This window comes from Dunckerocampus dactyliophorus, chromosome 18 (genome assembly GCF_027744805.1).
Source record: "Dunckerocampus dactyliophorus isolate RoL2022-P2 chromosome 18, RoL_Ddac_1.1, whole genome shotgun sequence".
Classification (NCBI taxonomy): Eukaryota; Metazoa; Chordata; class Actinopteri; order Syngnathiformes; family Syngnathidae; genus Dunckerocampus; species Dunckerocampus dactyliophorus.
Window position 1 is genome coordinate 14,527,719 of NC_072836.1, and position 14,143 is coordinate 14,541,861.

The following is a 14,143-nucleotide window of genomic DNA, read 5'->3' on the forward strand; positions in this document are numbered from 1 at the left end:
GAAAGCCATCACCCTATGATAGGCTGTGTCTCAAATCCAGTACTACGTACATTTAATAAGTACTGTGTACATCGTTCTAAGAGGGCAAATTGACAGACTCAATATTTATCTGCTTCCTCTTCTTCTTGTCTTCTATTGTCGTACCTTCTTAAAATATTGCATAACCGCTTCTTCTCCTTCCTGATCCCCTTGTAACAGCGCACAGAATCCATGACCCCTCTAGCATTCATTAGCATTCAATAGCTTTTATCCTTACCGATCATCATTACAGTCAAACAGTTGGGACCAAAAGAGCAGCCGATACCGATGGGTGTTTCCCCTCTCTCTGCACTTATTTTCATTTATTTTCACTTTCCTTTTCTATGTCGCACTGCCGCTTAGGAGATACAATGAAGTGTAACATTTTAAATAATAAGTAGGGCTGTCAAATGATTACAAATTAATCACAATTTACAAATTAATTAATCATGATTAATCAGCGTTTGCAAGTATGTGTGTAATATTCAAGATTCAAGAGTTTTATTGTCACATGCACAGTAAAACTGGTGGTTCTGCTATGCAATGAAATTCTTGTTCTGTTCATCCTCCCAAAAAAGAAAGAAAACACAAGAAAATGAATAAGAACATAAGAAACATTAATACCACCAAATTAAGCAACAACAACAGAAGAGACATGAACACCAATGAGTGAATAAATTAATCAATAAATAAATAAATAGAGTTCTGAGTGTGTGCGTGTGCGTGTGTTGCGTGCGGTAAAAATATGCCATTTTTACTGTATTTTTGGAACAAAAAGATAAATGACAGGACTCAATTTTATATATTTGCATCTATTAACATCTCCAAATGAACTGAAAATTGAAATCCTACTAAAAGAAACTACACATGTCAGAAAATCTAAAACGCCAGTCGCTTTAATAGTAGCAGTACGTTTCAGTCGCGCTTTGATTGTGTTATTATGAGCCATGATGGGTTGCGTTCAAAGACATCACAGAATTTAAGTTGAATTGAGTGTTTTCAGTGTTTTCTGGGATTTCCGAGCATACTTAAATGCAGAAAAATGTACTTCCGAGTTACGATAGTCAGTGATAAGAATATCCACTTCCTGTCTTTCTGTTTATTCAGACCACACATACACACATAATAAAGATGATGTTGTCATGCTCCGAGGGCCCCTGATTGCACCTGACAATGGGACAGTGTCGCTCCGAGGAGGACTAGACACGTGTTTGTGACTTGAAGATACATAATGGTGTTGGAATTACACTGCTGTTGATGTGTTCAGGTCAGAATAAGGTCATGAAAGACCGTCAGACTCTGTGGGGACACGATCGTGCCTCTGTGTGCCATCGCAACAGAGAGGGGTGGCTTGACACGGTGCGCATGCGTTAACTACGCTAAAAATGTACACGTAATTAATTAAATAAATTAGTTAATGTGCAATATTTGACAGCCCTACTAATGAGCGATGTTCTTCCTCACACGCTGTATTCTACCGCCCAGCGTGAGGCACACACCGCATTCTTGTATGTTCTTCCGCCGGCGTGCACTCTAACCAGTTCTCGGGCAAGCCTAATGTTTACGTACCAACATTTTTTTTTCTAATTAACCACGAAACGTCGCAAGACACCTTGTCCACTCACTTGCTGAGGGTGCAAATTTTGACAGCGTCGTGCTATCCCAAATCTGTCATTTCGCAATTACTGAAAATGGCGCGATATTTCCCCTCTTTGTCATCTTCTCTCCTCGTTAATGGTGAATTGCAACCACTCAAGTTAGTCCTTCCTTCTCTGCTACGTAGCCAAGATGGCGATGATTGAGGGTGGTCTGTGTCCATCACTGCACACTCACCATTATGGCCGTTCCGTGTGCAACATCCGAGTCTATGATACCGTACTCGATATGATACATGTAAGTCCAGAAGTGCACAAATTGAGACACAGCCTAGTTTTCAGCATCCTGCGGCTCCTCTGGAAACAGAGATACATTTAATCGTCTATCATGAAGGCTTTACAGTGAAAACCTGTCTTGATGATTCACTCTACCCTAACAGTCCTTTTCTATCTTTCCATTCTCTAGTCCCAACATCAGAGGACATGTCAAGTTTGACTCCAGAGTCCAGTCCAGAGTATGAGCATGTTCAGCTTTGTTTGTCTTCAGAAACAAACCCGTGCTAATGATTATCCCATCCCATCCCATAATATCTTATATTAAATACTGTGGTGACACCGGTGGATTTGATCAAGCTATGCCACACAAATTAATTAGTCCTTACCACCAACACCCCAAGGTGTTTTTTGCATTGGGCTTTAAATAGAAACTTTAAATTCCCATCCCAGGTTAAACAGATTTTGTCCAGTTTGGCTGTCATTCCAATGCGAGCGTGTAACCATTCTTTTTCCATATTTGCAGACTGGCTAAGAAATCCTGGTTTGGTAACTTTATCAGCCTGGAGAAGGAGGAGCAAATCTTTGTTTTAATTCGAGACAAACCCCTCAGCTCGATAAAGGCAGACATCGTCCACGCATTTCTCTCAGTAAGCACAACCAAACTGAGATAAGCCTCAAATAATTCGACACAATATTTGCTGAGGATGGAGAAAAATTGAACATTTATGTGTTTTGCTGAGTGTGACTTTTTTTTCCAACTCTCCAGATCCCGTCCCTAGGCCATAGCGTTGTGTCCCAGAACAGTTTCCGGGCAGAGTACAAGTCCTCTGGTGGCCCCTCTGTTTTCCAGAAGCCTGTCAAGTTTCAAGTAGGATTACATTTTTATCTTCCTCGGTCCTACTAAACACCTCTGGCTTGCCGTACTCCTTTCCAAAGAATGGCATGCATAAAGACGGAAGTTCCAAACTCAGTGGCAGCTCTTCTCTCAAGCTAATGTCAGTCACATTTGTGCAATGGATGAACACATTATGCTTCTTTTACTGCGATGCCACTGGATGCATTTCACAAAAAAACACTGTTTATGCAAAAAAAATACATTTTAAAATATTTTTCCATAGTTTGGCTGGTCCTGCGACTTATAGGCAGGTGTGGCTTGGATATCAAAATATATATATATAATTTAACTTGTGCTTTTAACTTTAAGTGGAAGTGGGGAGGTGTGGTGGCAATGACTCATTGAGTTGAGTTTGTGACGCAGTGAGGCACATAAATTGAATGATACAGACCATACCGGATGCTTTTTTTTTTTTTTAACTTTCTAATACACTTCTGCCTTGGAGACTATGTGTCTGTAAGTGATGTGCAACTATAATGACATGATATCTGTGTGGATTGAGACATTTTAGACAGCTATGTTGTTTAATTAGGACACATTGTAGCTGCTGCGTCAGCAACTGACTAACTAAATGCATGCGTATAGTTTTCAGTCTTTTTTATTGTTTGAATGCTTAATTCCAAGCAAGTTCTTTGATCTATTTTGTTTATTTTTTATTCTTTATATGCTTATTCTGCCGTTTTTTTTGGGGTTTTTTTGTGCTAATGCCTTCATTTTTCAACCAAATCAAACCAATCCAGCTTCAAATCATTCAACTCATTCGGGGAATAGTTTGCTATCTTTTCAGATATTTCAAAACATTTCCAGATTTTCCAAAATCCGACAACATTTTTCCCATTGAAAATGAATGGGCCATTTTTCAAACTTCCACCATTCGCACATTTCTCAACCGATTCCAACCAATCCATCATGAAATCATTCCACTTATTCAGGACCTTCAAACTGACCACATTTCACATTCAAATATTTTGGATTTTTGCAAAAATCTAATTTTTTTCCCCTCTTCCGCTAAGATTTATTTCAATGTCCAGATTTCTCAATGAAACAAGCCACTCCAACATCAAACTCTTTAACACGTTCAGGACATTCACATTTCACGTGACAACATTTTTTGTTTTACGCAAAATTCTCACTTTTTGTAAAACTGTATCAGTAGGTTTTTACTATCACATTTCTCAACCGATTCAAGTCATTCCAACATCAAGTTTCAGGACAATCAGGCTTCCGAGTTTTCACATGACAAAAATGTTAATTTCTTAGGCCTCTTAACTCCTCCATTTTTCAAACGAATCAAAGTATTAAAACATCAAATCGTTCCGCCCATTCTGGAACTGTTTTCTGTTTATTCAGATATTTCAAAACATTCCCTAATTTTCCAAAAATCCCACAACATTTTTTTCCCATTGAAAACGAATGGGCCATTTTTCAAGGCTTCACCATTCGCAAATTTCTCAACCAATTCCAATCATTCCACTCAGTCGGGACTTTCAGACTGATCATATTTCACCTTCCAAATATGTTTATTTTTTGCAAAATTCACACCTTTTTTGCTAACGTCTAGATTTCTCAATTCCATCCATCCATTTTCTATGCCGCTTCTCCTCTTTAGAGTGGCGGGGGCATGCTGGAGCCTATCCCAGCTGACTTCGGGCAACAGGCGGGGTACACCCTGGACTGGTCGCCAGGGCACATATAGACAAACAATCATTCACACTCACATTCATACCTATTGACAATTTAGAGTCGCCAATGAACCTAACATGCATGTTTTGGAATGTGGGAGGAAACCGGAGTACCCGGAGAAAACCCACACACGCACGGGGAGAACATGCAAACTCCACACAGAAATGCCCATGGGAGAATCGACTGTTACTGTGTTGGCCAACATTGCTAACCACTAGACCACCGTGCGGCCCCGATTTCTCAATTCATTCTACTTTAATTTGTGAATGCAAAAAAAAAAAAGTTTGGTGTTAAAATACGGCCGTTTGCTATGTTTCCACAAAACGAGCTGCGTCCGGGCGTCACCTCGTGCACTAAAAGCGTCTTCTTTGAGGACATTCTGATATTTGTTAAACAGGTATGTTTTTATCGCATCCACACACTTAAACTCTCTGACTTATTTCAGTTTAGTTTGTCTCCTTGTTGGTGTAAACAGTGTCCCCTCCCTCTGGCTTTGTCTTCTTCTCTTGGGAATTTAATGTGATAAGGAGCGGCGCCATGACACGCTCTGATGATAGCCTGATCATATATACTGGTAAATGCAATTTATAATCCAGTGCAAGTTTTATATATGATTTTTTGACTGATGCAACTTATACTCGACAGTGACTTACAGTCCAGAACTTAGGTTGATAGAAAAACTGCCATATTTGTTTTAAACATTTTGTGAAAACAAAACAGACATTAAAAAAATCATGACAAACAGTCAACTAAAATAACATGTTCTCACTATTATCACCAAGTTTGATGAGGTAATATGATCCAATAGCTCATTTTTTTTGCCAATATCAGCCACTAATATCAGCCACCCGATATGATCGGACATCTCTAGTTATTATCACTCATTAGTGGTGAGTCCCTTTACATTTTATACTTTTAAAATGCATTTAATCAGTGTGTCAGGGCTTAAACCAGGATTGTATGTATTTAGGTTGTTAGCTTGCTTTGCCGCAAGCGAACAATGGCAAAGCAAGAGAGACGGGGAGGATGATTGGAGCGGAGTCTAATCTAATAATTATCTAATAAGTCTTTTTTTTATTGCATATGTTGATCTGAAATCGGAGAACAATGTCAACGTCAAGCTACGCTGAGCCGCTGCCTCGAGGCAGCGTCGTAATCTAGGCTTTATTAAAAGTGTCAAAAACAGACATTTTTATGGGCGTCTCAATTACTCATGTGTTTTTTCACTATTCCAACATAACCGCCCTGAATAGCGGGGATCTGCTGTCATGCATGAACCTATTTGTGTTTGAGCTGGTCTAAATAACGTGGTCCACCTTCCCCCTGCAGGTGGACATCGGTTTCTCCGAGGGAGACAGGGAGCAGGAAAGGGAGCGAGCAGAAAGGGAAGGCAGAAGAGAGATGGGCATATACAGCGTCACCTTCACCCTAATAACAGGTGGGAGGATGTCCTTACATTTACGGCATACACACACAACACTGCTGATACTTGATCCCTGGAAGGATGCTGTGCTGAATACCAGAGCCGGCTGGCCCATTAGGCAATGAAGGCAAACGCTAAGGACGCTTCCAGCGGGTGACAAAAACTGGTAATATTAAAACCAGTTATGACTAACTTTGAATAAAATATCTGATATCTAAAAAAACATGTGGTGTCCAACCATCACCATGGTTATTGCTGACATATGCAGTGGTGTGAAAAAGTGTTTGCCCCCTTCCCGATTTGTTATTTTTTTTGCACGTTTGTCACACTTAAATGTTTCAGATCATCAAAAATGTTAAATGTTAGTCAATGGCAACACAACTGAACGCAAAATGCAGTTTTTAAATGAAACTTGTTATCAGGACGGGGAAAAGGCTTCTTGAGACGTCATCTGTACTTCTGTGAAGAAGGTGTCGGACGTTTCCCTCCTCATCCGAAGAGCTTTGTCAGCGAACTAATAAGTGCTGGTAGCCTCGGCCTTAAATACAGTAAGAGTGGGCGGAATTGGTGTGCCAACACACTCCTCCTATTGGTTCCTTACACTAAGCCTGGGCGGAGTAGTGGTATAATCCTATCCTGTTATTAACACCTCCGATAAAAGGGAAGTGTCGCTCCCTGAATTGGGTATGAACGACTCTGATACTGGCTAGTTAGCATCTATTGTTCTGGCTCGGCCCTGGCTTCACCTCATTTGCAAGACTAAGAGCTGTGGGTTTTGGTCTCAGTTGTTATCAGGACGTGGAAAACAAAAATCCCAAAATGTAAATACGGCTCTGTGCAAAACTCTCAAGCCACACATGATTATTTTATTGATGCTACCATGCTTCACACTTATTCAGTCTTTATATTAGAGTGCAATCAGAGCATCTATCAGCCAAAAGTGACGAGTCATACTGTACAGAGAAAAACAACCACTGGAAAATTCCCTTATTTTTCATCCTGTACACTCAACACATGGTTATTGTTATGAATTTCCATTCTGGAGGACTATGAGGGATTTTGTTCCTCTTCTCTTCAGGTCCGAGTCGCAGATTCAAGAGGGTGGTGGAAACCATTCAGGCTCAGCTCCTTAGTACTCATGATCAGCCTTCTGTGCAGGCACTGGCTGGTGTGTAGAATGCAAAAACTCACACCCAAAATCGCTTGCATCGGCTTGTGAGTACGTTGTTGGTCTCTTCACTCCCATGATTTCACCTTGCCCCCCTTCAGATGAGAAGAATGGCAAACCTTCCCGCCAGCCCAGCACACCTTCGCGTCAGAATTCCAGGCGTTCCGAAAGCGGGTCTGAGAAAGAGCGGGCGGCCGACGCGGCGAGCGGAAGCGGAAGCAACGGCGGGAGCGTCTTACAAAGGCAGGGGTCGGGAAAAGACAAGGCTAGACTTCTTTCGACCTCCAACGGGATGCAGTCACACCCCTGAAAAGAATGTCGTGAAAGAGAGGCGGGATGTCTCCTCTGACCTTTCCTGTATCCTTCCCACACCCTTTCATCAAAATGTTGCTCTTTGGCCATCATTCCCTCGCAATGGATTGGAAGAGGGGACATTTTACTTCAAGCTCTGCCGTGGATATGGAAGAGCTGATGTTTCCCGATCCAGGACAAGTTAGAAGGAAAAAAAAAAGAAAGCCTCACAAGAAAACACGCTCACTTGCTAAAGAAGAAAGCACACGACCTTCTCACCGACGTATCAGAAGCTTCACATCGCTCACACTGCAGAAAACCTCTGATCACCTCAAGATGCTCTCATTTATCATCTCCTGTGCTCATGAATGATCCTCAACCTCATCTCACACCTATCATGATGAGTCACATGAGCTGATGGAATGTCTATTCTTCAAATGAGCAAAAAAAAAGAAAGGTTTCGTTTTCGAAAAATGGAGAATAAGTGGAAGGGCAATATGCAAATGAATGCCGTAGTTGAACAACGTCTAACAGCTGGTGAAAAACACACAAAGACATGCCGGAGAACGGATAAGGCGGGAGCGGGGTGGAACGTAAACCCTGCGCATACCGTATGTGTACGTCACAAGTAAGATCCGCCCCGAGATTCATTCAGTCTCACAATTATTTCTGAAATATGCCGATAAAAGCTACGATACCGCATTGCCTTTAATGGAGGAGAAATAGTGGATGGCCATGTCGATGTATGCCCATTTTCCACTCAGCGTGCACGCCCACGTGTAGAGTCCCTCACAAGAAAAACCCCGTTAGGTGTTAGAGAAGGAGACAAAACACAGAGAAATGGCTTACCACGGCAATTACTGCAAAAGAAGGATCCAGTGGAACCCGTTTAAGTCAACCCCATTTATGTCGACAGCATAAAAAGAACAAGATTAACCTTACTAGACCAACCAATTCAAGTCCTGGGGATCATTTCTAGGATGAATCGGTCCGTTATTGTCGACGTCGTTTTATTCCGATGCTGCGGTCACATCTGTCTACGCTCCCGTTTTTCCTGGGGGAACTCCCATATTTTGCCCTTTTTTACCGCCGTCCTCCTGTTTCTCATGTCGTGTCCCGTAATTCCTTTTTTTTTTTTTTAAATCACAACGTAGTTTCCAGTCTGCTCAGCAACATTGGCGTAATACATCCTGTAGCCGGTAAAGTCAGTCCTTCAAAATAAAAGCAAGCCGATAAAATAACACTGTTGCACCACAGTAGGCAGTCGGGTCTTTCCGCCAGTGGACATGCCAAATTTCAATTATTTTCCCTCATTTTCGGAAAAATTTCCCTTGCAAAAGTATGGGTGCATTGTCATTCGCTGTGTAGTCCGATCTTATACCAAAATTATGCCTAAAAAAATCTCCTAAGTCACTCACACGGTACACTAGGGGTGCCCAAAGTGCAGCTGAGGGGCCATTTACGGCATGCGCATGTTTTTTTTTAACTGTCCCACGGCACATTTTAAAAATACAATTAAAAAAGAAAATAGTAGTTTTAAAAAAAACCAGCAGAAATGGAAAAAAGACGTAATTTTACGAGACTAGAGACAAAAGTTAGGAGAATGAAGTCACAATATTAAGAGAAAATATTGCATAAAGAATAAAATAAAATGTATTTTTTTAAGTCATGAAATAAAATTAGGTTGGGTAAAAGTTCTAATATTACAATAATGGGCGCCACACACGGGAAACGACGAGCGGCTGTGACCAGCTACACTGGTGAGTGATGCGTTCACATCCAGAGCGAATTGTATCACCCACCCACGGTTTTGATTGGCTGTCAGATGCGGAGGGACTTTGAGGGTATCAAAGTAGTTCAGCGGAGGAAAAACAGCCGGTGTTGATCGAGTTCTCTTGCTAGTATTGAAGATAAACTTCCATAAATGTTCGTGTAAATTAATTGGAACTTACCCGATATGTTTATTCCGGCACCAACGAGTTCCCATGCCGCTGCTTTTTGCTTTTATATCTCTATATTCTTGTTGAAAAATGTCAAATAGCTCCGGGAACGGCAAGTATTACTTTTTCCCGCCATGTTTACCTGCAAGAGCGTACTGATTAGCATCCTGTGTGACACTGTAAGTGAAACTCCCACTGATTGGTCCTCGTCGGGGAAAAGTTGAACATGTTTCAACTTTCCGGGATCGCGACGCAAGCCAGCGTATGCACGTTGACATGCACGAGCTCAAACTTTCACGTGCACGAATTCCACGGACGGTGACTCGGGGAAAATGGCCCCATGGCGCAGGTTCCATTGAAAATGAATGGAGTGGAGGCGATGCCGCCTCCCATAATAAAGTCGTATTCTGCAGAATGTATTAATATATTATTACATCACTGTTTTGAGAATAAAGCCACAAGGGAAAGGAGGCACGAGAAGAAAGTTTAAATATTGGGGAAAAAAAATAAAATAAACACGGCAAAAATGGAAAAATGAGCAAAAAAGTGTAACGTAAGAAGTTCATTCATACCACGAATACACTTTGTCACTAACAACACAAAGCTAAGACGCAGGCAGTTTTTTCTTTAAATATTAAAAAAAAAACATCTCTGCATGGACCACATGGGTTGGGGCTGCGTCGGCCAGTCCGATCCGGATGTCGACTTAAACGGGTTCCGCTGTAGCAGAAAAAAAAAGTAGCTTAAAGGCCTCTTCAACCAACTTAGAGATGACAGTGAAAGTTGTTTTCTTTCATTTTCTATTTGTTAACCCATCAATCCAAATCCATCTGGGTGGTTGCAGGTGGTCCTCGGGTTACGAATGAGTTCCGTTCCTAGGCTGTGATGTACGTCGATTTTTAGTGTCAGTCGGAACGTCCACCTAAATGAACTAGGTCACTCACACCGAACACCAAACACGTGAAAAACAGTCACAAAAGGGTTAAATACAATAATTGATCGAAACTTATCCCAGTTCTCCTTGTAACAGCGCACGGAATCCATGACCCCTGTAGCAGTCAATCTTTATCCTTAATGATGGTTGTGACAGTCGAGCGGTTGGGACCAAAAGAGCTGCTAGTATCTCTCTGTGCTCATTTTCTCTTCCACGGTGATGGCTTTCCTTTTCTTTGGCGCACCGCACTGCCGCTTGGGAGACATAATGAAGTCCAAAAAGCGTGAGAGCAAGAGCAAGTGACCGACACCTTATTTTATCCCTGCGGTTGTCTTGCAGGCCGTTCCACCTTCTTAAAATATTGTATCTTCTTCTTCTCCTCCCAGATCTCCTTGTAACAGCGCACGGAATCCACGACCCCTCCAGCAAACATTAGCGTTGGATAATCTTGATTCTTAATGGTGGCCGTGGCAGTTGAGCGGTCGGGCCCAGAAGAGCAGCCAGAATTGGTGCGCGGGTCTTTTCGCAGAGCTTTTTCTGATGTTCGTTTTCACTTCCTTGGTGGTGGTGTTCCTTTTCTTAGGCGCACTGCCGCTTGGGGGACATAAAGGAGTGGAAAAAGTTAACTAATAAGCGATGTTGTTCTTTCTCCATGTGCCTGAGACACACTTTATTCATCTGCCCAGCACAAGACACACACCGCATTCTTGTGCGTCCTTCCACCGATGCGTGCTGGAACTAGTTCCCGAGTGAGTCTTGCGTTTACGGACCAAAAAAACATTTTTTAATTATATGACGGGAGCAACTTCCGAACCACGTCACCGTAAACCAAGGACCACCTGTTTAAAAGACAAAAATGGACACTTGTGTTGCCCTGATTGTATTAAGAAAGACACACACAAAAAAATCCCCGCACACATTAAACTACATAAAATGCCGAAATGAGTATAATTAGAACCAAAAACACCAACGTCAGTTCTTAGATGAATCCTCAGCTAGGATGAAGAAACAATGTACTGCCCACAAGGCGCAAACTAGCAAGAAAAGCTTGATTGTGACTGTCTGCTGTTGTAAAATGCTGCACACAAATTGCCTGGAGGTGTGAAAGGCAATAGAAAAATGAAGCCACACGTCAAGAATGATTTCTCCCCGTTTGTATTCTAGTCTTTCTGTGTTTTCATGCCACCAGCAAAATAGGCACTAACAACCTGAATGTTTATTATTAGAATATTTATGTATTTATTTTTTCAATGTGTCTATTTATTTATGTTTGTTGAACCCCGTGACGCTCTTTTGTTGACCATAATAGCTTTTAAAAAATGTACTCATTCACGCTCCAAAACACCTTCCAGTGTTATCTTACGTTGTGTGTTGTTTATTTATTATTCCCCCTTATTCTGGTCATTTGTCGATGTTTGCTATACCTCCAAAGACAACATTTCCACTCATTCACAGTAAGAGATAAGCTACAAGGTTTATTTATGTCTTTATTTTGCCTTTGTTTTGTTTTTGTTTTTTTCCTGGTCATTTCTCTTTGTGTCATCGGCTTTGACACTCTTGGCAAAAGAGAGCACGAGCTACTGTATGTTTCTGGAATGTATGAAAATTAGTGCAAACATGTTGTGCATGTACCACTGTACAAAATCACAGGCACTCCTCTTTCAAATTAAAAATAATTTGTAGCTACACGAGCAAAGCATGGCAGCAGTCTTTCGGTCCACACGTAAATATCAGTCGACGTGACGGCAAATAAGTCTCTGTAATCCTCCCCTTTTTATCAGTTAAAATACACTGATGACGATGGTAATCAGTACATGATAGCTAGCGAGCTAACAGGTTACACAGTTTGTTTTTTATTGGCCCTTGGTATTCCTGCGACTGAGAATTTGCACAAATTTTGTTCGTTTTTTTGCAAAACATTACTGATATACATGCAAAACGTACCATTTTATGCTAATATATAACCCGCAAGGCATGCTGGGAAGCCCAGGTGCACACTTACCCAGCATGCTCTGCGGGATATAAATGAGTATAACATTAAGAAATAGCACTGTTTTTGCAAGCGTGTTCGTGTTTTAAGCGTTTATTTTGTATGGTGCAGTCATTTTTGGTTGCACCATGAATGAGGGAAATTGATGACCTCCTGTTGGTTTTCAAATTAGACATTTTAGACATTAGACATCAATTACTCACTGATTTTTGCCATTCACTGATGGGCCGTTAGCATTAGCAAATTGACCCACACTGGATTGGTTTTAGCATCATTAATACACAAAATGTATCAAAGTGGACCCTTTCATTTTTGTGTGTGCACTCCTGACTGGTAAAAGTATGGACAACCCCCCCCGGGTTACGCAAAGTTTGTGGTGTGCAATGGTGTGAAACTGTTAGCATAGCAATGTTAGCATTTAGCTCATCGCCGTGCCCACCGCAGTGAGTCCAGCCTCAGCTAGTCGCACAAAATGCTACATTGCAAACCGCAAAAAAATGTATGGCGTTCTTTTTTTTTTTGTTACACTGTATTGTTGTTTTCAGAAATTTGTTTGGAATGAAATTTGGACATTTCAAATTTAAGGGAAACGACTTAAATGGGAAGGCTATGGGAAAGAAGTTTGGCAGGGACAACGGAAGGATTGACAGGTACGCCTCTGCTCCTACAGTCTCGAAAGGCCGAGGGTCTTCACGTAAATCGATACGTGAGAGACTTTTGCCACTTTTTAAAAAAAAAACAAAAACACATGGTCAAAGTTGATAGTTTTGACACCGCTGGATAGAAGGAAATATTAACAATTAGCATTGAAAGAGCATGACGACGACAATATAAAGGGCTGCATCCAAACGCATTGCTACCATTGAAAACAACCACCCATCCTTATATATCTCACCCCCTCATTTAATCACTCCCCTGTATACATTTTAATATTTCAACTGTATGTCTCCATTGTACTGTATGCCATCTGTTTCCATGTATCTATCCTTCATTGTCTTTTGTCCGCTCTGTAGTCACCATAAAACTCTCTCCCTCATTATCATTATGTGTCATTTTTCCACCATCTGTCACACTTGTATCACTAAACTCATATTGCTGTGTATCCTCCACTCTAACCACTAAAAATATGTTTTGTTTTGTTTTTTTCAAGGTAAAATCACCTCATAAATGATGCAATTAAAACAGGTTATGACTGTGGTGAAGGGAAAGATCCGTATTTGTGGATTTGTTGGTTGGAAAAAATGTATTTTTTATTTAGAAAATAGGCGAAAAACATCTCATTCACCATAAGTCACTTTTAAATACGTGATAATATCGGTAAAATGTTAGAACACCCACACTTTTTTACATGTTTATGTCTTTACGCTTCACTTATAAGGTTTTTTTTGTCCAGCGTTGAGGTTTCACACTTTGTTGGAGGTCATTGAAAGCACCACAGTCGCTGTGAGCTGCAAAAGTCAAACTTATACAGTATATAACTTCCGCTTCCACCTGTTCGTCCATCTTAACACCCCCCTATTGAGGCTGGTCCTTGTTGTTGAATACGTGTAAAGTCGTAGCCATGAAAAGTCAAAGAAAAAGCGCATTGTTGTGCCACTTTGAGGCATATTTCCCTGGAACGTTCTGTCAGATTTTCGTTTGAATAACTTGTCCACTGTCTTTAAACGATGTAACTCCCTTCTGAATGCCTTGTGACAACGTCATTCTTTAAAAATGACGGCATTTTGAACATTTGAATCAAAATTGGATTCATTTGAAGCGATCAGTTTCAAGCTATGCGTTCAAGCTAATGTCAAAGGTCATGCCAGTTGGGTATTAGTCATCGTCAGCGACAGTCTGCGCAAAAAAAACAACAAATAACTGGACACAAAAGCTTGCCTGCCTCTACTATGTTTCACCTGTCATGCAACAAATGGTCATTTGTAGCTTT

General features: G+C 41.1%; 1 protein-coding gene across 2 annotated transcripts in view; it reads left to right on the forward strand.

Annotated features, from left to right (window-relative positions):
• Positions 1 to 11,909, forward strand: part of brsk1b (BR serine/threonine kinase 1b) — a 35,328-nt gene extending 23,419 nt beyond the window's left edge. For both annotated transcript variants that reach the window (XM_054759609.1, XM_054759610.1), the window contains exons 16-21: positions 2,080 to 2,128; positions 2,413 to 2,536; positions 2,656 to 2,757; positions 5,797 to 5,905; positions 6,969 to 7,058; positions 7,160 to 11,909. In XM_054759609.1, the coding sequence (XP_054615584.1) occupies positions 2,080 to 2,128; positions 2,413 to 2,536; positions 2,656 to 2,757; positions 5,797 to 5,905; positions 6,969 to 7,058; positions 7,160 to 7,368 (683 nt within the window). In that variant the 3' untranslated portion in view covers positions 7,369 to 11,909. The remainder of the gene's footprint in view (positions 1 to 2,079; positions 2,129 to 2,412; positions 2,537 to 2,655; positions 2,758 to 5,796; positions 5,906 to 6,968; positions 7,059 to 7,159) is intronic.
• The last annotated feature ends 2,234 nt before the right edge of the window (positions 11,910 to 14,143 follow it).